Source organism: Dermochelys coriacea, chromosome 6, assembly GCF_009764565.3.
Source record: "Dermochelys coriacea isolate rDerCor1 chromosome 6, rDerCor1.pri.v4, whole genome shotgun sequence".
NCBI lineage: Eukaryota > Metazoa > Chordata > Testudines > Dermochelyidae > Dermochelys > Dermochelys coriacea.
In genome coordinates this window covers 12,992,620-13,016,302 of record NC_050073.1, presented here as the reverse complement: position 1 = coordinate 13,016,302, position 23,683 = coordinate 12,992,620, and the positions used below count along the sequence as shown (strand labels likewise).

The window sequence follows — 23,683 nt, the reverse complement described above, 5'->3', positions numbered from 1 at the left end:
GTCCCTGAACTGTGACAATTAAAATCAACTTCATCAGAAGGGTCACTGAGTTAACTGTGTTATCTAATAAATCCCCTTTTCTTCAGCTTTTACCAGACAGAGTGGTACTAAGAACTATTCCAGAATTCCTGCCTAATGGAGTTCTCCTTGTCATTTCCATCAAAACACCTCTCTCCTAAACCAACCATTGTGTTATTCATAGTGGTATGAATGACTATTAATTAATGACAGTGAATAGTCATTGGGCTAGGGAAAGAAAGTGAGAATGACTCTACTGCCCATGGATGCGTTGGGGCACTCAGCTAGCAGGTTGGAGACCTCAGTTCAAGTCCCTGATCCACTAGCTATTTAATTATTTATAAAAATGGAACTTCAATAGTAGAGACTGAGAAAGCCCCACACCAGAATATCCTGTAGTCCCAAATTCAAATCCATTTTCCACTGGGGGCTGTGGGGAGCTGTATCTAGGACTCACAGATCACACTGGACTAACACTTATCGAGAGAGCACCACCAGCATTTCCTCCAACCATATGGTTAATCTAGTCCTCCCTTGCTATTGGTAAAAGTGCCTGAAATCAAAATGAAAACACTGAGATGGGTGAACATGAAACGTTTCAACTTGAATTTTTTTTTCTGACTTTTCAACTCATCAAAAATTTTGAAAAGTTTCATTTTCCATTCAACTTGAAACATTATTTAATTGTTTGAAGTTGCCAGCAAACTGAAAAATCCATTCTATGCCCAGCTCTAGCCTGCACAACAGCCTGCATTTATCTGGGGTGGATAACCATGTGTCCCAGCTCTGAAACATATTAAAAGGAGCACTCTCTGGGATTCACTGTGAATCTCTTCATTTTACAAACATTGTAAACCCACCTCTTGCCATGGCAAGTGGGGCTGATACAGGGAAGGGAGAAAGATCATTTCTCACACACCCAGAAAGCCACTCTGGAAGTGGGGAACCCAGTTGTCCTAAGCAGATGGGCTGGGAGGGGTACATTTGAATGTATGTCTGTGTTGAATTTTGGAGCCTGTGCAGACAGAGCTTTGAAGTTGGGGCTCAGGCTCTGAAGCCTAGGGTTTTGACATTAATGTAACACTGGCTCCCACTCCCAAAGAGACTGGGAAGAAAAGATAACATCATTCTCCAGAACCAGCTGTAAAAATAAATAATAAATGGGCAAATAGAATAAATATTTGTGTGTTAGCTATGGGAAGGGCTAGATCTCCTCACCTGCTCTCTGATGGAGCTTCAGACAAAACCTGCAGCACCAACACAGCTGAGAAACTCAGACCTTCCCAGGAATCTATTATTGAGAGCCTGGTGGGGAGGAAGTGTCTGAAGCATGGGGTAGAACCTTGGTCCTAGCACTGAGAGATACAGTCATGCTACTTCCAGGGAGACATTCTTCACATAAAGAAAGGAAATTACTAATCAATGACCTGGGTTCAGACTGGTGTATTTGTGGGGACAGGGAGGAAATGCTCTGTATTACTACTTGGGCTTGTGTAGTGAAAGAGGCTGTTGTCTGTATAACCCACTACTCAATGTGTGTGTGGCGGGGGAGGGACGGAAAACAATAGAAAATGTGGAAATGGCAGAGGTGCTTAATGACTTCTTTGTTTTGATTTTCACCAAGAAGGTTTGTGGTGATTGGATGTCTAACGTAGTGAATGCTAGTTAAAATGAGGTAGGATCAAAAGAGGCTAAAATAAGGAAAGAACAATTTAAAAATTACTTGGACAAATTAGATGTCTTCAAGTCACCAGGGCCTGATGAAAGGCATCCTAGAATACTGAAGGAGCTGACTGAGGAAGTATCTGAGCCATTAGTGATTATCTTTGAGAAGTCATGGAAGACGGGAGAGATTCCAGAAGACTAGAAAAGGGGAAATATAGTGATAATCTATAAAAAGGGAAATACAGACCAATCAGCTTAACTTCTGTACCCGGAAAGATAATGGAGCAAATAATTAAGTAATCAGTTTGCAAACATCAAAAAGATAATAAGGTGATAAATAACAGTCAGCATGGATTTGTCAAAAACAAATTATGTCAAACTGACCTGATAGCTTTCTTTGACAGGGTAACCAGGCTTGTGGATGGGGGGAAGCCGTAGATGTGGTATATCTTGACTTGACTAAAGCTTCTGATACAATCTTGCACGACCTTCTCATAAACAAACTAGGGAAATGCAACCTAGCTGGAGCTACTACAAGACGGGTGCAAAACTGGTTGGAAAACCATTCCCAGAGAGTAGTTATCAGTGGTTCAAAATCATGCTGGAAGGGCATAATGAGTGGGATTCCACAGAGTCCGGGTCCGGTTCCGTTCAACATCTTCATCAATGATTTAGATAATGGCATACAGAGTTGTGGATGATACCAAGCTGGGGAGGAGTTGCAAGTGCTTTGGAGGATAGGATTAAAATTCAATATGATCTGGACAAACTGGAGAAATGGTATGAAGTAAACAGGATGAAATTCAATAAGGACAAATGCAAAGTACTCCATTTAGGAAGGAACAATCAGTTGCACAAATACAAAATGGGAAATGACTTCCTAGGAAGGAGTACTTGCACAAAGGGATTTATGGGTCATAGTGGACCACAAGCTTAATATGAGTAAACAGTGTAACTCTCTTGCAAAAAAAGGGAACATCATGCTGGGATGTATTAGCAGGAGTATTTTAAGCAAGACACAAGAAGAAATTCTTCCTTTCTACTCCATGCTGATTAGGCCTCAACTGGAGTATTATGTCCAGTTCTGAGCACCAAATTTCAGGAAGGATGTGAACAAATTGGAGACAGTCCAGAGAAGAGCAACAAAAAACATTAAAAGTCTAGAAAAGATGACCTATGGGGGAAGATTGAAAAAAAAAACTGGGTTTGTTTAGTCTGGAAAAGAGAAAACTGAGACATGATAACAGTTTTCAAGTATGTAAAAGGTTGTTACAAGGAGGAGGAAGAAAAATTGTTTTTCTTAACCTCTGAGGATACAACAAGAAGCATTGTGCTTAAATTGCAGCAAGGAAGGTTTAGGTTGGACATTAGGAAAAACTTCTGAACTGTCAGGATAGTTAAGCAGTGAAATAAATTGCCTAGGGAGGTTGTTGAATCTCCATCATTAGAGATTTTTAAGGACAGGATAGACAAACACCTGTCAGGAATGCTCTAGATAATACTTAGTCCTGCCTTGAGTTCGGGGACTAGATTAGATGACCCCTTGAGATCCCTTCATGTTCTGTGATTCTGTGACTACAGGGGACATCAAATAAAAAACAGGGAAGGGAGTAAAGGTCATATGGACAAAACGAGGGATCGGGAAGAGGACACCGAGCAGAGAACCCCAGATAGTTCTCATCACGCCATCAAAGGAGTCCAAGGAGCCAGTGAATGCTGTTCAGAGGACCTGCCCAGAAATGTGAGGAAACATGGGACCAGAAACGGGTCCCACAGTCACAGAGCACTCCCTTGTCAAGCTCCTTCCTCCTGGTCTGAGGAAGGCCATCTTAGCCAGTGCCAGGAGGCAGTTGAGAAGGAGATCTCCATTTGTGGGGCCACGGATGGGTGTGCAAATACAAGTGGGGGTGCAGCCAGAACCTTAGCTGGAAGATTCAGAATGGGGGCTGCAGCCTGAGGTATTTTGTGTAGACATGCACTAGGGTCTCTCTCTTGTGGAAAAAGAGTCAAGTGTCCCTTCCATGAACCACGCCAATCACACACCATGCTCACAGCTCCATGGAGGAGCCACTAGCTGAGATCTCTGGTGGTGTAGCACTGGGGTAGAGTACAGGCTGACCCATCAGAGGTCCCTGCCCTCCACAGGTGGCAGCTGGTCCCACCACTTGGTGTCAGGGTGGGACAGGAGGGCGAGGTGTGGAACATGAGTGTGTAGAGATGTTCTCAGAACACAGCTCAGAGATGGAGTCACTGGATTGTGTTCATTCTGCTCAGAAAACCTGTGGGGGCAGCCGAGGAGGCTCCCCAGGTAGGAGCCTGATGACAAGCTCTGGAGGGCCGGGGTGAGTAGTGAGATACACAAGAGAAGCAGGGGGCAAGGCAGCCCACACCTCATGGAGCACACAATGGGGAAGCTCAGGGTGGACAACCCCATGCGCTGGCCAAGCACCAGAGGGTCCACCCAGTCCCTCTGACAAACGTCCAGGAGGTCTTCAATTATGGTGACAACAGCCAGGACCATCCTCTGGTGCACCAAGAGGGACTATACCACCTGAGGTCTTCCCCCTTTGATTGCTATGTACCTGGTTGCTGAAAATAACTCCCAGGTCCTGCTTGGACCAGCAGCTAGGAGAAGTCTCAAGGGAGACTTCTTGGATGTATATAAAAGAGCTTCCAGTCATACCAGAGCCCCTCAGAGGCGGCGGAGGAACGCGTGCACCAGCACACTTCATGCCGGACTATGAGCACCATAAAGGAGTCTCTGCAGAGCCTGAAGGAAAATGTGGGCCTGGCTGAGGATGAAAACTAGGCCTTGCCTGCCCTCTCCCAGTGGGAGGCTCAGACACCCAGTGCTTTTCCCGGCAGGCTCAGGTGTTAGGTGCCAGAGCATGGATAGAAGTAGTTGGTTGGTCAACAGTGCCCTCTCCTGAAGTGAAAGGCTCTGGAGCAGCCCCATCCATCTCCACAGCTGGTCAGTCACCCTGGCCTCCAGATTAATCCAATTCTCCAGTGCAGGAAGATTGATGTGTCAGGCAGGGTTTCCCAGAGTTGGGAAAGGGGTCCCAGGTACCAGCCATGTGCCTCTGTATAAACATCAGCCTTCCCTCCTATGGGGTCCAAGTCACAACACTTAACAATAGAAAAACACTTTTATCTTAGCCGGGCAAAGCCAGGAATACACCCTGGCCAGGCTCTGTAGCAGGAGTTACACAGACTCCCTTGCCTTTGGCACAGCATACAGCACAGAGCCCTCTCTCATGCCTGACTAGACACACACAGACTCTGTCCTGTACCCATGCAATACCCTGACCCCCACCTGGTTGGGTCAGTCCAACCTGTCCATGCACTCTGATGCTAGCATGTGCTCTGAGTTCAGAATGGTGGGTCTTGCTGTGTGGGCTCAGCTGTCCTGTTGGCTCCAAGCTGTGTGTCTGTAAGAGTCCACTTTTGCAAACACCAGTGCAGCACCTGCCACATGTCCCTGACTATCAGGTCACGGGAGTTGACCTGAGCAGAGGAGGCTGCTGAATAAATGCCTGTACAAGCTTCCACCTTTACCAGGTCTCCCAGGTCCTGCGCCACAAGGAGTATGTCATCAGCATGCACCATCAGAACCATCCGTGGGTCCAACTTGTAGAGGTGGAGAAGGTCCTGGACCAGCTAGAGGTTGTTGAGGATGGTCTGGCCCTGGACAATGTAGGTCTGGTCAGGGTTGATCACGTTCACCAGCATGGACATCAGCTGCAGCGAGATGGCCTTCGCTATGACCTTATACTCTGTGCTGAGCAGGAAAACTGGGTGCTAATTCTTCAGATCATGGAGGTCCCCATTCGTCTGAGGCAAAGCAAACATGGCCCTCCTTCATGACAGGGGGAGCACCTTGCTCCCCAGGGACTTGGCCCAGATGATAACAAGGTCCAGGCAAAGGACATCTTAGAACATTCAGTAGAACTCCATGGTCAGCCTGTCGATGGTTGGAGACTGGTTTATGGCATCAGAGGGAGGGTTTCTGAGCACTTGGCCAGAGTGAGAGGAGGCATCAGAGGGAGGGTTTCTGAACACTTGGCCAGAGTGAGAGGAAGCATCAGCTGGTTCTGGTTGCCCACACTGACAAGAGGGAGTTCATCCAACAGGACCCTGCAAGCGTGAGCATTGTTTGGAACCAGGGAGAAGGTTGGTGTAGAAAGCCTTTGCCCTTTCCTGCATCTCCACCAGATCCATGAGAGGGATGTTGTCCTCCTCCGGAGGCTGGTGACACCCCTCTTCTCCAGGCACAGATGAAGAATGAGCTGCAATCCATCTCTCAAAGGAACTAGAAACTTGACCAAACAAAAGTGCCTTGGGCCTGTTGTTGATAGCTTGGATCTGATCCTGCTTTTCCTGACACTCCTTGCAGATCTATGGATCCCTGGGGCAAACAGTCATGCACCAATCCAGCTCCAAAACTTCCCTCTCCGACTGCTCTATTATCGTATCCCTCCTATAACTGGTCACCGGGATATAGACATGATGGAAGAGCCCAACATGCACCTTCCCCATGTCTCAACACCTCAGCGCTGAGGGAAAGGCATTCCCCTGCCCCTTACCCCACCAGCCAGACCTCCCAGAAGGAAGCTACAAAGTCCATCCCTCCAGCAGGATCTTGTTAAAATGCCAGTAGGTGAGCACTGGCCACTCAGGTGTTAAAACAACCATCACAGCCATCATGTGGTGTTCCGAGAACGGGGCTGTCCAGAGGAGTGGGCCTGCAAGATGGTAAAACAAGAGAACATAGATACGGTCCAAGCAGGAGTGCCATGAATGAGACTCATCTACCCGGACACAGGTCACGGTGGTGGAATCATCCGGGGGTGATTGTGCCAGACTTCTACCAGGGAAGGATGGTCTATGATCTGCCTGAGGGTGTCTGTGAGGGCCTGACAAGTCTATCTGCCAGTGAGGATGCACGCATCAAGGATAGTGTTAAAGTCCCTACTCAGGATTGAGGTACACCCAGATGCAGTGATACAGCAGGTGAGCTGGCAAAATTTTGATGAAAACAGGTTCACCATCCTACCCAAAAACTCAGTGATATGTCTGATATACACCCTGCACCCCCATTCCAGCTACCAGCTGGCTTTGATAGCTGATTCCGATTGAGACTCCTGCAGGAAGATCAAAGAGTATCCACCCCCTGTGCGAAGGTAGGACAGTACCTGGCACCTGTGGAGACCTAGATTCATAGATTCATAGATACTAAGGTCAGAAGGGACCATTCTGATCATCTAGTCTGACCTCCTGCACAGTGCAGGCCAGAGAATCTCACCCACCCACTCCTATGAAAAACCTCACCCATGTCTGAGCTATTGAAGTCCTTAAATCATGGTTTAAAGACTTCAAGGAGCAGAGAAGCCTCCCTCAAGTCAACCATGCCCCATGCTACAGAGGAAGGCGAAAAACCTCCAGGACCTCTCCAATCTGCCCTGGAGGAAAATTCCTTCCCGACCCCAAATATGGCGATCAGCTAAACCCTGAGCATATGGGCAAGATTCACCAGCCACATACTGCAGAAAATTCTTTCCTGGGTAACTCAGATCCCATCCATCTAATATCCCATCTCAGGGGATTTGGCCTATTTACCCTGAATATTTAAAGATCAATTACTTACCAAAATCCCATTATCCCATCATACCATCTCCTCCATAAACTTATCAAGTAGAATCTTAAAACCAGATAGATCTTTTGCCCCCACTGCTTCCCTTGGAAGGCTACTCCAAAACTTCACTCCTCTGATGGTTAAAAACCTTCGTCTGATTTCAAGTCTAAACTTCCTGGTGGCCAGTTTATACCCATTTGTTCTTGTGTCCACATTGGTGCTGAGCTGAAATAATTCCTCTCCCTCTCCTGTATTTATCCCTCTGATATATTTATAGAGAGCAATCATATCTCCCCTCAACCTTCTTTTAGTTAGGCTAAACAAGCCAAGCTCCTTAAGTCTCCTTTCATAAGACAAGTTTTCCATTCCTCGGATCATCCTAGTAGCCCTTCTCTGTACCTGCTCCAGCTTGAATTCATCCTTTTTAAACATGGGAGACCAGAACTGCACACAGTATTCTAGGTGAGGTCTCACCGTGCCTTGTATAACGGTACTAAAACCTCCTTATCCCTACTGGAAATGCCTCTCCTGATGCATCCCAAAACCGCATTAGCTTTTTTCACAGCCATATCACATTGGCAGCTCATAGTCATCCTATGATCAACCAATACTCCAAGGTCCTTCTCCTCTTCCGTTACTTCTAATTGATGCATCCCCAACTTATAACTAAAATTCTTGTTATTAATCCCTAAATGCATAACCTTACACTTCTCACTATTAAATTTCATCCTATTACTATTACTCCAGTTTACAAGGTCATCCAGATCCTCCTGTATAATATCCCGATCCTTCTCCGAATTGGCAATACCTCCCAGCTTTGTATCATCTGCAAACTTTATTAGCACACTCCCACTTTTTGTGCCAAGGTCAGTAATAAAAAGATTAAATAAGATTGGTCCCAAAACCGATCCCTGAGGAACTCCACTGGTAACCTCCCTCCAACCTGACAGTTCGCCTTTCAGTAGGACCCATTGCAGTCTCCCCTTTAACCAATTTCTTATCCACCTTTTGATGTTCATATTGATCCCCATCTTCTCCAATTTAACTAATAATTCCCCATGTGGCACGGTATCAAATGCCTTACTGAAATCTAGGTGAATTAGATCCACTGCATTTCCTTTATCTAAAAAATCTGTTACTTTTTCAAAAAAGGAGATTAGGTTGGTTTGGTACGATCTACCTTTTGTAAAACCATGTTGTATTTTGTCCCATTTACCATTGACTTCAATGTCCTTAACTAATTTCTCCTTCAAAATTTTTTCCAGGACCTTGCATACTACAGATGTCAAACTAACTGGCCTATAGTTACCCGGATCACTTTTTTTTCCTTTCTTAAAAATAGGAACTATATTAGCAATTCTCCAATCATTCGGTACTACTCCTGAGTTTACAGATTCATTAAAAATTCTTGCTAAACCTCACACTACAGCCCCTGATGTTGAGAGGTGTGATGGTGTAGGTCTCATTGCCGGAGCTGAAGAGACTCGCAGCTGGTAGTGCTGCCTGTACCCTCAGAACCACACAGCAACCTGTGCTTGATCCCAACGGTGACTAGGGAGTCATGGAAGTTGCAGGCCCACTGGTAGGCTGCAGAGCACTGCCCTTTGCTCCCTTCATCCTCCCCCAGTAAGACTGTCACACTGTGGAAGACAAGATCAAAATCCCCCCAATGCTAGAGAGTGAGCTGCTCCTTCCTCCTGGATCCTTCTGAGTCTTTCAGGAACAATTACAGCTTGTCCCGTGGCATGTTAGGAGCTGAGAAGTCTGCAAAATCACCAAGTCCACAGACACCCCATTGCCCTCCAGCAGCACTGGGGAAGGGATGTCAGCGGGACGGGGAGCCGCAGCCAATAGCAGGCTGCAGCAATTGCAGCCAACACCACAGCAGCAGGAGCCTTCTGGGCAGGGCTCTTGCCCTCTTTTCTGCCCTGGCCCTTCTTCCTGACTGAGGGGCTCCCTGGTTGGTGGTGGGTTTGGCAGCAGAGTCCCTGGCTGTGCCTTCTGCTGCTGCCCCAGAGGGAGTGACGATGGTGGTGACAGAGGTGTTGATGGTAGCCGTAGGGGCAGAAAGGGGAGAGAGCTTAGGGGGTGTGTGAACAGTGGCTGGGGATTCCCCTCCCTCGGTCCCAGGCTTCCCGCCATGGACCAAGACACCACAGCAAAAGCCTTGCCTGAGGCTGGGGCAGGCTCTCCCATTGAGGAAAAGCCACTTGAGAGGGATATATAAGAAAAGGGCTGGGGGAAAGCTAATATCTTCTACTCACTAGATCACAGAAGGGTGAAGAGAGAGTTTAACTGGGGGATTAATCCAATAAATGAAGAGCTGAGGGATATTGTTCTAAACAGTATGTGTGGTGGGGTCTGCTTCTCCAGTTGCACTGGGAGTGAAGGGGTATGTGGGCGGGGAGGGGGAATACAGTTGAGTAGGAATCAAACAAAATGGGGGAAAAACACAGGCACAGGCACACATGAGTGTGGGTAAGTGGGGCTGGGTGGGGCAAAGGGCAACAAGTAGCGAGGGGTCTGTCTGGGAATGGCAGGGGAAACAGGCAACACAACATGAGAGAAAGTGGATCACAAGGTGGCCCACATGAGACAGGGGCAGCGAACTGCAAGGGGGATGTTGTGTGTGTGTGTGTGGGGGGGGGGGGGTGGAAGGGACTGCTGGGCAGGCAGAGGGAAGAGAAGGAGGCCCACCAGTCCACTAATGCAAATTGAGGGGAGAAAGGAGAGGAAAGTCTGATGGGGAGCACATGCACCACAATGCACTTGCAAAGAAGAAAGGCAACAATTCTGCAGCATCTATGAAGCAGGTGGAGGTAGGCAGGAAGGCTGATGGACAGCAGAAGAGGTATGGGGGAGGAGGGGGAGCTCCACACCACTTCTCCCCACCCCCAGCCCCAGCCGCAACAAGAATTCCCTGCCCAGACTATATCAAAATGCACACACTGAAAGGAGCTAAATTAAGGTTGCCTAGGCAGCCTAAAGCTTATAGAATCATAGAATCATAGAATCATAGAATATCAGGGTTGGAAGGGACCCCAGAAGGTCATCTAGTCCAACCCCCTGCTCAAAGCAGGACCAAGTCCCAGTTAAATCATCCCAGCTAGGGCTTTGTCAAGCCTGACCTTAAAAACCTCTAAGGAAAGCTTGGCAGTTCCTAACTTTTGGGTGCTTAATCTTGCATCCTTAATATTCTCTTGACATACGGGGGTTACATATAATTAATTATATGTTAAGGGGATGCAACTTTCACTAGGCATCGTTTTATGATTATTTCAGTCAAAATAAGTAGATAACATTATTCCTAGCCACTGTCTCTGAATTAAGAATCCCTTTGGAGATACACATGGGTCTCAGTGAGGGGAGATGCAGAGAATGGGGCATACACAAGTCATTTTACTCTGTATATATCTGTCTCCTGCAGGCTGTGCGATTGTGGTCTCAGTGCTGCATGTTGTGGGGATCTCTCCTCTGTTCTCTGCACCAGCCAGACCCTGACATACCTAGATCTAAGGCGGAACAAACTGGAGTATTCAGGAATGCGGCAGCTGTGTGAGGGGCTGAAACATCCAAACTGCAAACTGCAGAGACTGAGGTAAGTAACAGCTGGATCTCTTTAGTGTGTGCCTGGTATCACTGTGATGTTGTGAGTTAAAGTCAGTGTACCATGATCACAATAGCCTACAGTGCATGTAGTGGGCTTAGGCTTCAGCCCCTGTTGAGCAGGGAAAGCAGCTGGGCAGCTGCCCTAAAGGGACAGCCAAGGATCCCCCTGACTCAGGGCAATCCTCAGGTGGTAGAAAGCAGGTACAGATAGCTCTGTGTCACCCACTCCCTGCATCATCCTCCCTCCATGTAGTGGGTGTGAAGGAGCATGGAGGTTTATGTCCAGGGCAGAGTGCATGGTGCTCCACCTATCCTAGGCCGGCACAGCATCGTGGGTAACTTAGGGCAGGCGCAGCCCTGAGGTTCCTCTGTGTTAGACCAGAGGCCGTATTATCCCTCACTTGGCCCAGGATCAGGGGAGTGCAGAGGTATCTTATAACCAATTTCTCCAGTCTTCTCATTAGCGCTGAGTGTGAATTTGGTGCAGTTGAGGACAGAGTCTGGTGGATTTTAGCAAATCCCAGATGCAGCATATTTTGATGTCACAGACAGAATTATTTTAAGACAAAAGAAACCCCCAACAACCCAGTATTGCCAACATGAAGACATCAAAAATCATGAGTTAGACCCCACCAAAATCATGTGATTGTAAAAAAAAAAATCTGTGTTTTTAAGTCTTTTTTCTTTTTAACTCCACTCTACTCCTTTGCCAACGTTTGTGAGATAATATCAGGTTGAAAAATCAGTCAGTCTTTAATGTACACAGAAATTCATGCCTCTCCCTGGCTGTTCAGATGGAGACTGCATTTAATTTCTCCTCATCCATAATGCAGAGGAACTTCTATCCCTTTCCAATCACTGTCTTGACTTTCTCCCCTCCATGTTTATTTCCTTGAATAAAAGAAGGTCTGGATTGTAAATAGTTGGAGAAACACTGACCTAATTAATGAATCACAATTCACACTCGCACATAGACCTTATACTACTTTTTAGGGTTGATGAGTTACAGTTATGCATATTAAAGAACTTGAAACTTATTCTTATAAGGGTATAAATGACAAAGTCACTGGAAACATGCTATGGGATTTGTTTAGCCTTTTCCGAGAAGCAGCACTTCGCTGATCTCCCAACCACCACGTCTCCACCAGAAACTAGGCAGCACTCCACCCCCCAAATACTACTTCACTTCCTCCAGACCCCCCTGCAATCCACTCCCTCCTGTCCCCCACATCACCCTGCAGCCCATTTTCCTGTACCCCTAAATCTGCCTCCTTCTCCCTGCCATTGCCCTATTCCCCTTCACTTGCTCCATCTACTTTTAGCAGTGTCCTTAGAGATCTTCACAGTCCTTATGTCCCATCTAGCCCCCAAACAAGAGTGGCAGCCATTTTGCCTGTGGCCATGGCTTCCATCTCATTGAAAACAGTCGGAGGTGGCAGTCAGCTTTATCAAGGGCAGCCTCACTTCCACGAGCAGATGAACTGTAGGGAAACGGTAGCCATATTGCTGGCTTCAACCTTGTTGGCAGTAATAGGAGATGGTGACCAGTTGTAATTAGGGAAAATTTGTGAGTTTTTGCCTTTCATCGTGTTTTCCGGTCGTGGTGGAGAACTGTCAGTATTGCAAACTCTAGTGATTTTAGCACAACTCTTCCATGTGGTCCAGCCACTAGAGGGAGACAGAGCCATGCTGGGTAAGGGTGGGTTACACTAGCACATCCCTTTCTTTAGACTTTCAAGGACTTTCAAGCTGTCTGGGTGGGGGGGGGGGAGAATTAGGAGCGTGGACAGCTCCCAAGAGACACGTCACTCACTGGAGTTGATTTGTATCCTAGCTCTCACGCCAAAGACGCTGGCAGCCAAACCTACAGTAAGCTATTGACAGATTTATTACTAAGGATATATCTACACAGCAATCTAAGCCCAGGCTCAAGCCTTTTCTCCCTTGCATCCCCACACCAATTGTGTTAACCTAGGGCTCGAACCTATGGTCCAGGACCCCTCAGGGCTGGCAGGTCTGAGCCCGTGTTAAGTGGGACCTAGAGTCCAAGCCCTATTGCTTTCCTGTGTGCATGTGGCCCCGATTTGACTCAGGTCCCAGAAGTCCTCCGGGTGTATCCCAAAGTTCCTTGGGGCAATTTCCTTAGTCCTTTCTATGCGGACAATTGGTGGTGCAATCTGTTGCACTCTATTGCAAACAGAAGCCACATCTCCCTTTGCAAACTGCAGCAGCTCAGATCAGCATTAACCCATTATCCGCTGAACAGCGATCTGTAAGCACACTGTCAGTGAGCCTGCAGGGTTTTCAGTGGAGACTGATCAGAAGAAGCTTTTTTGCAAAGAGAGCTGCTTCCTGGTCCCAAGAGCACAGCCAGATTTTGGTGCATGCTGCCCAGGTTCCCCTGCACAAACAGCCCCAGGGAGGGCAGATCTCCTGGCTCACCACGGGTGGGGGAGGATGATCCCTAACACCCTGGCTGTTGCCCCTCCCTACAGGGCAGCCACTTGGTCCCCGCTATGGTCTCTGGCCCCCGTGCACTCTCTGTGCTGTGTGTGCAGGGGCCGTGGGCATCATTCACTGTCAGGGCAGCAAGTGGGAGCCAGCCCCAAAACTCCCCATAGCCTCCTGCGGTGGTAGATCTGTCTCTGGCTCCTCCTCGCTGCTCTGCAGAGCTTCCCCACCCTCACCCTTGCAAGACCGCTTCATTGTCTGCTCTCTGTCCCTTTCTCATGGGCTCCTCCTGCCCTTCCTGGCTGTATGTGCAGAGGTGCCCAGGCGGCGTGCACTGTGAGGGTGGTGAGTGGGAGCCAATCCCAAAACTTCCCCACAGACTCCTGGGGATCCCTTATCCCTGCCTCCTGGGCTGTGGCGGGATGATGGAACACACTGCACCCCAAGCCCTGGGGATACACTTCACTGCTCCGTCGCCAGCAGCAGTCAGCCTCGGATGGGGGTATATTTTTCCCCTGAAACCTACGTTTTATGTCAAACTTCAAAACAGACAAAAATAAATAAAAAAACCCAACCAGACAAAAGCACCTTCATTGAACAGCCCACTTTAAAAATGAAGAATTGCAAAGTTTCATTTGAATAGTTTGACAGCCCTGGAGACTGACGTCCTAATTATCCTCAGAACAGGAGCACACAGGCATTTTCATGCCAGTGTGCCTCACCCTGGAGGTGCAGAGCCCAATTCTCAGATTAGATGGTAGTTCAGTATAAAGCCTTCACAAACTGAAGTCATTCTACTAAGTCAGGTTTCAGATTTACTGTATTTATATGGATTTATACTGTGTTTTCCACTGCATGCATCCGATGAAGTGGGTTTTAGCCCACAAAAGCTTAGGCTCAAATAAATTTGTTAGTCTCTAAAGTGCCACAAGTACTCCTGTTCTTTCTACTAAGTCAGCCACCAAAGGCACATGGAGAAGAGCTCAGATCCCCCAGAGGAGCAGCCCCCTTCCCCCCCAGGTCTCAGAACATCCAGTGGGCAAGGAGAGGCAGTCAGGCCCCTGCAAAGGGGTAGGGCTCCCTGCACACACACAAAAGGTGAGATTTCAGGGCTGACAGGCTCCCTCACTCCTAAACCCCCAACTTCTTCTGCTGCCACTCACATTCTCCAACCCCTCCCATCTTCTCCTCTCCCACTCCTGCAATCCCTACCCCCTCTTACCTAAGCCCACCAAAGCCTCTTCCCCGCTCCTGTTCCCATATGTCCCCCTCCCCATAATACCGCCATCCTTTGCTGCAGACCCAAACTCCCCTTCCTGTATTACTACCTGCTCTTGCACCCTTAATCAGCCTCCCCCCCACAGTGAGCAGTCACATGTAATTTTTTATCTTTTCAACAATAGTATCGGTGCCTTCTGAATATTCTGCTGTGCTTAGATGACATTTCTCCAAAATAATAACCACAAACAAAAAAAAAACCCTCAACAGAAGCAGACTTTTCCAAAATGTCGAAAGTAAATTCTGAGATTTCTGCCCAGGGTGTATTTCAAACTTCAGTCTTACGGACTCAGAGAAGTGTTAAGCGCCCCATTAATCTCAATGAGATGTTCTCCCCATGGAGATGAACACAGCCTGAAACAAAGGCTCTAAGATGTGTGAACTGGTCCATTCGTGTCAGTGGGTGTCCTTTCCTCCTCCACCAGCGCTAGATAATTTATGATATGGGCTAAGCACAGTACCGGGTTTACAATGTCTGCCATTCCCACTCTAGGAAGGGGCCCATTACGGACCTGTCTAACTCATCCACGTGGCTGGGTCTGGCCCCTCGCCCAGGGCAGTCCAGCGCCCAGGCACTGCTGTGTGAGCAGCTCCCACCCAGCAGGTCCCGCTCACCTCTAGGGGGCTCACCGCCCAACAGCAGGCTCAGCTATGCGGGCTGACCAGGGCTGCTGGCTGGAGGGCGGATGGATGCGGCTGGGCAGGGTGAGCTCTTGGGGATCACATCGCAGGGGTCTCCCTGCTCCACAGTGCAGTTCTGGCTCCGAGCTCTGCTGCCTGCCACCTGTGGGGCCCTGCCCACCTCCCCGGGGCTGAGCCGCCTGGGAGCGGTGCAAAGGCTGGGCTGGTCTCGGCCCGTTTGTGTGGGGGGGAGGGCAGCATGGAGGGCTCAGCTGGCCCCACTGGGCAAGTGGGTCCTGAGGTAGCCCAGCCTGGGCAGGCCCCAGTCCTGCTCCAGCCTGGCTGATGGTGCTGCCCCAAGGGGCCGGCTCCAGCCAGTCGAGGTGTGGGGGTGCTGAGGGTGGGGGGCCGTGGTGTGCAGGGTGCAGTGCAGCTGTGGTGGGAGAGGTCTGGGGGGATCTCTTGGCATGGGGGTGCTAGCCATAACGGGTCTGTGTGTGGGGTCTCTGGGAGAGGGGAACCTGTGGTGAGGCATGGGCCCACCCCTGAGGGGAGGGGTATGCTGGCAACACAGGGCCAGGCGGGCCAGTGTGCATCCAGTGGCTGCTGGTTCGTAAACAGTGCCCTTATGCTGGGCTGCGTCGAGCAGGGCTGCCCCCACTGCGCCATGCCCCATTGCCCCCAGCCAGCCCCTCGCTCCAGAGACCGACCCCCACAGCTCATGCCCCATTGCCTCCAGGGGGCCCCACAAATATGTTTGGTGCTGGACCCACAAAAGGTTAGTCTGGCCTGGTCAAGTGTACCCGTGCCCAGTTTCTCACCCCAGTCTCAGCCGTGTGTTCTTGGTGCTTGCTCTGAGAATGCTTGTTCTACGCTGCCCACCCAGAGGGACGCTGTCCAGGGCTTCTCCTGATCCTGGCACACACGAAGGGAGCAGGACTCAGTCACCCTTAGAAATGCCACCCTTCCAAAAGCTGGCTCACATGAGAGAGGTAGGGATAGAGGTCAGACACCCCAGATCCTGGCACACACAGAAGGGAAGAATGTGAGTCTGACAGGCACCATTCCCCCCATTCTCCCCAAGCACCTTGCCACTTGCCTTATGTGTCCTTCCCCCTCACCTCCCCTACCACCCATCTACTTTTATCCCCTTCCCTTCAATGCAGCCCCAAATCCCTCTCATGCTTATTCCCCCCACTCCTGCACCCCTAAAATGCTCCTCCCTGCCAGCAAGCATTCATGTAACTAATTTTTTAACAATAATACTTTGATTACATTTCCCCAAAATAACAATCTACCCAGACACACATTTTGGCAATCTGCTATCCTGCCTTTTCCAATTGTCTCCCCAAGTAGGGGTTCAAACTGACCTGGGGTCAAAGGGCAACTGACTATTCCCTGGAACTATCCAGTAAAATAGCGAAATAAAATAACCTGGTCTAAACTTTAACTATAGCCTTACCCTGTTATAAGAGACCAAAAAGACAAAGGATGGGGGAAGAAAGTATAATTATTCCAATTTTTCACATGGAAAATTGAGATCCAAAAAGATAGAGTGGTAGAGCCAGGACTTTAACTACAAGAGCCTCCTTTCTCTTTCAGAGAACTGTGATCATTGTCTTGTGGGGGGGTTTTTTGGGGCGGGGAGGGGGTTTGGTCTCAGAAATGTGCTTTTTGGATTGGACACAGCCTCTCTTTTATATGGTTGTGGTTTTTAAAGTAGAACTACTTAATAATCACCATTTAAAAATTAGTGCCAGTACTACTGATGAATTTTACACATTGTGTAATTTGTTTAAGTGTGTCAGGAAAATTAAAAAGCTCTGACTATTGACCAGACCAGACCCAAACAAACATCTGAAAGCTATTAAGAGGCAAAACAAAATCCAGGTAGGGTTGCCTGGAGGTGAGGGGTGAAGGGTGGCACTTCCCAAACATTTTTGAAATGTCATGTGCCATTTCCAATATATTTGAAAGTCTTCAGACATTTCAAAGGCAAAATTCTATGCAATTAGAATAATAAGAGCATTCGTGGTGTTCATCTGGAGTTTTGCGCTATGATAACTTTCTAGTGTCTCAGATTACATACTGTTAATATAGAAGTGCATCAAAACCCAATAGACATGATTATTTGCCAACAGATGCACACACAACTACATTCTAAAACCCAGTCTCAATTTGAGTTGATGGGGGAATGTATGGAGGGCCATAAGCAGCGCCAGGATTAAGTTTGTATTCAGATTTACAGTTAAATCAGGACTGAAAACCCTTTATTTTACACTTAACATTATGTTAGAAAGAAAAATCAGGTTATTCCTGCTTCTGATCTCAGGAACGATGGACTCCCATGCCCTCTACCATTCTCAGCCAGGCCCCTGAGATCCCTGTTACACCAGAGAATCATGTTGTGATATATGGCAATGTTGCCATCTTGAGGTTTTATCACAAGTCTCTTGATATTTCATGTTTTTCTGAAAGTCCTAGCTCCCAGAGTCATATGACTAAGGAAGACTCTCCATTTAAAAAAAAAAGAAAGCTAAGTTTCTACTCTCATGGTTGCAGAGACAGCCTGAGCATGAACCCTAAAGTCTGAAAAACCCAAAGCCAAATACAAGGAATTCAGTGTATTCCTTAAAAAAAAAACTCACGAATTTTAAGACAGTAACATGACTATGCTCAGTTTAAGATTCTTTGCAGCCTGACTTGTCATTTTTGAACATTTGGCAACATACAGTGAGTGTGTATCTTAGTGCAACATTTTAGCATCAAACTTACATAAAATATTTTTTTAAAAAATCGACGTGCCACTTTCTCCCTTTTTTAAAATTTATTTTGTATTTGTTCTGTTGTTTCTCTCTTTGCTCAGATATTTTCTTCTTTTTCTGTCTCTTTTTTCCTTCAGTCTTTTGAGTGTCCATGTTTGCCCTCAAATTTAGCTGTTTTCTTTTTCCTACCATTCCTCCCTCACTTCATCTTCTCCGTTTTCCTCCTGCTGCTCCCGCCTCCCTCCACACTTCATTAATTCTTTCTGTCTTGCTCTCTGTATCCTTATTAATTCTCCTCTGTCCTCCAGGGGTGTCCCCTGTTTTCTTTACAGTCTTTCTCCACTTAGGTGCTCTTCTTTGGAGGTGTCTCTTTCTCTGCACCATCGTGGGTATTTCCCAAACCTGCCTTAGCCTTATCTCTTTCATCGAATATCTCAGGGTGTCTCTATTGGAGGGGTGTTCTTTCCTTACTCCCCTTATTACCGCTGAGTGGCAGAGGGGGTCTCCTTCTAATTCCAAGTGAGGTCCATTCCCCTCGCATGTCCTCCCCCAACTTTAGGATCTCTTTTGCCTCACTTTCTCAGGTGTCCCCTCTCTCTCTTTTAACCTTTAAATTTTATGGGGTTCTTCTCTTCTGCTTCAGCTTGAATGCCCTCTTCATTTCACTCCCCCCCAAAGTAAGGTTTATCCCCTCAGATTCTCACATACACCTTTGGGATTTTTCTCCCCCATTTGATCCAATCTTAGAATCTCTCCCCTAACCCCCATTACAGGCTCCTCTCTTCCTGCCTCCAAAATACCTTGGGGGCTCTACAAACCCTGACAGAACCTGTGGATTTCTCTCCCTTGTATGAATTCAGGGGCTTTTTTCTCTCCCAAATGTTGGGGTTCCCCTCTATTTAACAGAGTAACAATATTTTTAAGGCAACTGAGGTGATGAAGGAGGCCGTGCAGGTGATAGTTCTGGTGGGAGGGGGGTCTCAACATGTGTGCAATATTTAGCAGCTTTTGGAGGTGGAGAGGACTCATGCTTGGAAATGCAGGGGGCTTGCTGTGAGCCCTTGAAGGAGGGCAAAGATCCTCATGTTTGCAGGTGGTCTTTGAGGTGCACATGGTCATAGGTGGCCTGCTGCCATTGTTACCCACTCAGCTGGCTGGCAGCTCCATCAGGAGCCCAGTCTCTGCAAGGGGGTTACAGAAACCAGTAGTACTTCTGCTTTTATCACCCCACCAGAGACTCTGGAACAAGCCCTGCCAACAGAGTAGGGTTGCCAATTTTCTAATTTCTGAAAACCAGACATTATTACAAGAGTGCTGGAACCTCCCCCTACTCTGCCTCTTCCCTTGAGGCCCTCCACTCACTCCTCTCCCTTCCTTCCCCCATTGCTAGCTGCTCTTACAACTTCCCATTCCTCGTCACTCAATCCTCTCCACCGCCCCATCTCCCCCCGAGCTTGGCTCCCTGTGCTCCCAGGGCTGGGATGGGAGCTTCAGCTCATGATGTGGAGCCTGACTACCCACAAGATGCATGCAGGAAGAGGTCCTGAATGAGCAGGGGCTGGCATGGGTTGACAACCCGTCACCTCCCCGCACCTCCTCCCCACCACCTGCAGTAACAGGACTTTTTGTGTCTGGTGAATCCATCTGACAGAGATGGTACAGGTCCCCTTCGACAGGACTTTCCAGTTGAAAATTGGACACCTGGCAACTGTATAACAGGGTCACACAGTTGCCCTCCTTTGAGGAACTCTTCCCTCCTTAATCCTTGGGGAACTCCCTGCCATAGGGATCTTCCGCTCTTTGTTTCTCCCCCACTTTGGTCCCTGGTCTCAGTGGAATGTGAGTGTGATGCAGCCAGTGCTGGGCCTGCCAGCTGCCTCCCCTCCCCAGGCCTGAGGCTCAGAGCTGATGGGGTGGGGCAGAGACAGGAGACATCAGCAGCAGCAGAGCTAGTGCCGGGGGCGCAGAGGGGCAGGATCTCCCAGCTCCTCCTGCTCTGAGCCTGGCCCAGCTGCCTACTCTGTTTGGGTCGCACCATTCTGGGGCTGATCCGTGCCAAGTCCAGCCTGATTGGTCAAGAGCTCAGTGGCAGGGCCTTTTTTACTCTTCTGAATTCTGGTTGGTCAGTGGAGAGGGTGAGGGGGCAAGGAAGTCTTATCCCAAACCTTACTCCTTATTCGTCAATGGCAGAAGTTGGAGGTGTCTAGACCATTCCCACTGTTCGTTAGTAACGGGTAAAAGGCAAGGAGTGGAGTTTAGACAGACAGTTCCACTCACTGCTGGTTTCTCAGTGGATAAGGAGTGGGGCTTGGGTCAGTGTCTGTAGCGGGACTTCTGGCTCATTCTGGATGCTGATTGGCCAGGGAGAGGGCCTGTCAGACCAGCTGTGATGAGCCGGTTCACACCATGATCCCCCTTCTCTGCCTTTCTCTCTCCTGCAGCTTGGAGGAGTGCAGTGTTACAGCCACTGGCTGTGAGGATCTTGCTGCTGTTCTCAGAGCCAGCCAGAGCCTGACAGAACTGGACCTGTGTGATAATGATTCTCTGGGAGATGCCGGTGTGCAGCTGCTGTGTGAGGGATTGAAACAACCAAATTGCAGATTAGAGAGACTGTGGTAAGTAACATTTGGCCTCCTTTTTGCATTCACAGGTGTCCTTTATGTAAAGTGCTCAACAGGGTGCATATCTGATGTCTGCTCCCTGCAGTAACAAGGAGAATCTGAAAATCAAGTGTCCCTACAGCACTTGCATGAAGGACTCACCATATGTTCCCAGCCTGCCATGTTTGTAGCAGGGTGGGGGATGAGTAAATCACTGTTGGTGGCATGGGAGATGAGGAGGGAAGACACACAGCTGAAGGGTGAAGCTTCACTGCTGTGTTGCTCTGACAGGTCTGCTGTGAGATCTACTATCCCATGAAAATAGTCTCCACATAGAACTGATGGAAGCTCCATCACTTGGGACATTGTAATTCTCCACTAGACAATTCACAGGAAAACATGTTGTAGAGAGCAATCCTGCACTAGCAGGGGGAAGTACTACGTCATCTAATAGGGGTGGCATGTAAGCTTGGTGCATTGACCCTTCCCACCCCTCCCCCCATGTTGTGACTTTACTGTGCTGCAGAGAAGGGGGTCTCTGGAGAAAGTGGAAGTGACAGCTCACTCCCCACCATCACCTACCAACCCTTGATTGACAACAGCCACAAAAAGGCCTGCAAATCACCAGTCAGGCAAGTTTCTGCTTGTGAGGAGAAGGGTGATGGACTGTCCAAAGGTTAATTTTATATTTGACTTGGCAGACCCCCCAAGGTGTGTGGGAGGGAGTGTGGGGGGGAAATGTGATGTACTTTCAGAAAGGTCAGTGTCCCATAGCATGACTGGGTGAGGGGGGAAGAGCATGAGAGGAAGGAAAAAGGGATGGAGAAATAGCGGTGTAGTGTGAGAGAAGAGAAAACTCACATAGAGATCAGGGACCAGGATGGGGTATTGACAGATGGGCAGCTTTGCTCATCCAGGGACTAGAAGACAGAACTTCTTACCGATGTGATGCAGATATAGTGTATTGTTTGTAACCCAAAGATGTTTAGCTTGGTGAGCTGGGAATTAGTGTCATTCTAGGTCCAGCCAAGCAATAAAAGATAAGCTGAATTTGGAGAAGCTGAGATAACACCACATTCCTGAGCTGTCAGAACATTTGGGAACAGTGCAACTCCCTTCACTGGGCTCCAGATATCTACTATCCCAGCTCCTTCCCCTTAAGAAAATAAAAATGGCCATACTGGATCAGATGAAAGGTCCAGCTAGCCCAGTGTCCTGACTTCAGATAGTGGCCAATGCCAGGTGCCCCAGAGGGAATGAACAGAATAGGGAAATTATCAAATGATCCATCCTGTTGCCCATTCCCAGCTTCTGGCAAACAGAGGCTAGGGACACAAACCCCGCCCATCTGGCTAATAGCCCTTGATGGACCTATTGTCCATGAATTTATCTAGTTCTTTTTTGAACTCTTTTATAGTCTTGGCCTTCACAACATCATCTAGCAAAGAGTTCCACAGGTTTATTGTGCATTGTATGGAGAAATACTTCCTTTTGTTTGTTTTAAACCTGCGTATTCATTTCATTTGGTGACCCCTAGTTCTTCTGTTATGAGAAGGAGTAAATAACACTTCATTATCTACTTTCTTCACACCAGTCATTTGATAGACCGTTATCATATCTCCCCTTAGTCATCTCATTTCCAAGCTGAAAAGTCCCAGTCTTGTTAATCTCTCCTCATATGGAAGTTGTTCCACTAATCATTTGTGTTACCCTTTTCTATACCTTTTCCAATTCCAATATATCTTTTTAGAGATGGGAGCGACCACATTTGCATGCAGTATTTATATAGAGGATGGATATACCATGGATTTCTATACAGGCAATATGATATTTCCTGTCTTATTATCAATCCCTTTCTTAATGATTCCCAACATTCGGTTAGCTTTTATGACTGCTGGTGCACATTGAGTGGATATTTTCAGAGATTACCCTAATGACTCTAAAATCTCTTTCTTGAGTGGAAACAGCTAATTTAGACTCCATCATTGTATATGTGTACTTGGGATTATGTTTTCCAATGTGCATTACTTTGTATTTATCAATACTGAATTTCATCTGCCATTTAGTTGCCCAGTCACCCAGTTTTGTGAGATCCCTTTGTAACTCTTTGCAATCTGCTTTGGACTTAACTATCTTGAGTAGTTTTGTATCATCTGCACATTTTGTCACCTCACTGTTTACCCCTTTTTCCAGATCATTTATCTCTATGTTGAACAGTTTTGGTCTCAGTATAAACACCTGGGGACACCAGTATTTACCTCTTTCCATTCTGAAAACTGACCATTTATTCCTACCCTTTGTTTCCTATCTTTTAACCAGTTACTGATCCCTGAAAGCACCTTCTCTCTAATCCCATGACAGTTTCCTTTGCTTAAGTAAAGTAATTCTGTTATTTACCATAGTTTCTACCAGTTTGCCAGGTACTGAAGTTAGGTTTACCGGCCTGTAGTTGCCAGGATCACCTCTGTAGCCTTTTTTAAAAATTGGGATCGCATTAGCTATCCATCAGTCATCTTGTACAAAAGCTGATTTAAGTGATAGGTTACATACCACAGTTAGTAGTTGTACAATTTCACATTTGAGTTCCTTCAGAACTCTTGGGTGAATACCATCTAGTCCTGGTGATTTACTTCTGTTTAATTTATCAATTTGTTCCAAAATCTCCTCTGATGACACCTCAGTCTGGGACAGTTCCTCAGATCTTTCACCTAAAAAGAATGGCTCAGGTTTGGGAATCTCCCTCACATCCTCAGCCATGAAGACTGATGCAAAGAATTCATTTAGTTTCTCCGCAATGGTGTTCTACTCCTTGAGTGCTCCTTTAGCATCTCAATCGCACAATGGACACACTGGTTGTTTAGCAGGCTTCCTGCTTCTAATTTACTTCTAAAAAAATTGCTGTTACTTTTTGAGTCTTTAGCTAACCTTTCTTCAAATTCTTTTTTTCCTTCCTAATTATATTTTTACACTTCACTTGCTAAAATTTATGCTCCTTTCTATTTTCCTCAATAGGATTTAAATTCCACTTTTTAAAGAATGCC

General features: G+C 47.5%; 1 protein-coding gene across 1 annotated transcript in view; it reads left to right on the top strand.

Moving 5' to 3' along the window:
• The window catches only part of LOC119857280 (NACHT, LRR and PYD domains-containing protein 3-like), a 258,531-nt gene that overhangs the window by 219,683 nt on the left and 15,165 nt on the right, over positions 1 to 23,683 (top strand). The window contains exon 13 of the mRNA XM_043516752.1: positions 20,484 to 20,657. Within this exon, the coding sequence (XP_043372687.1) occupies positions 20,484 to 20,657 (174 nt within the window). The remainder of the gene's footprint in view (positions 1 to 20,483; positions 20,658 to 23,683) is intronic.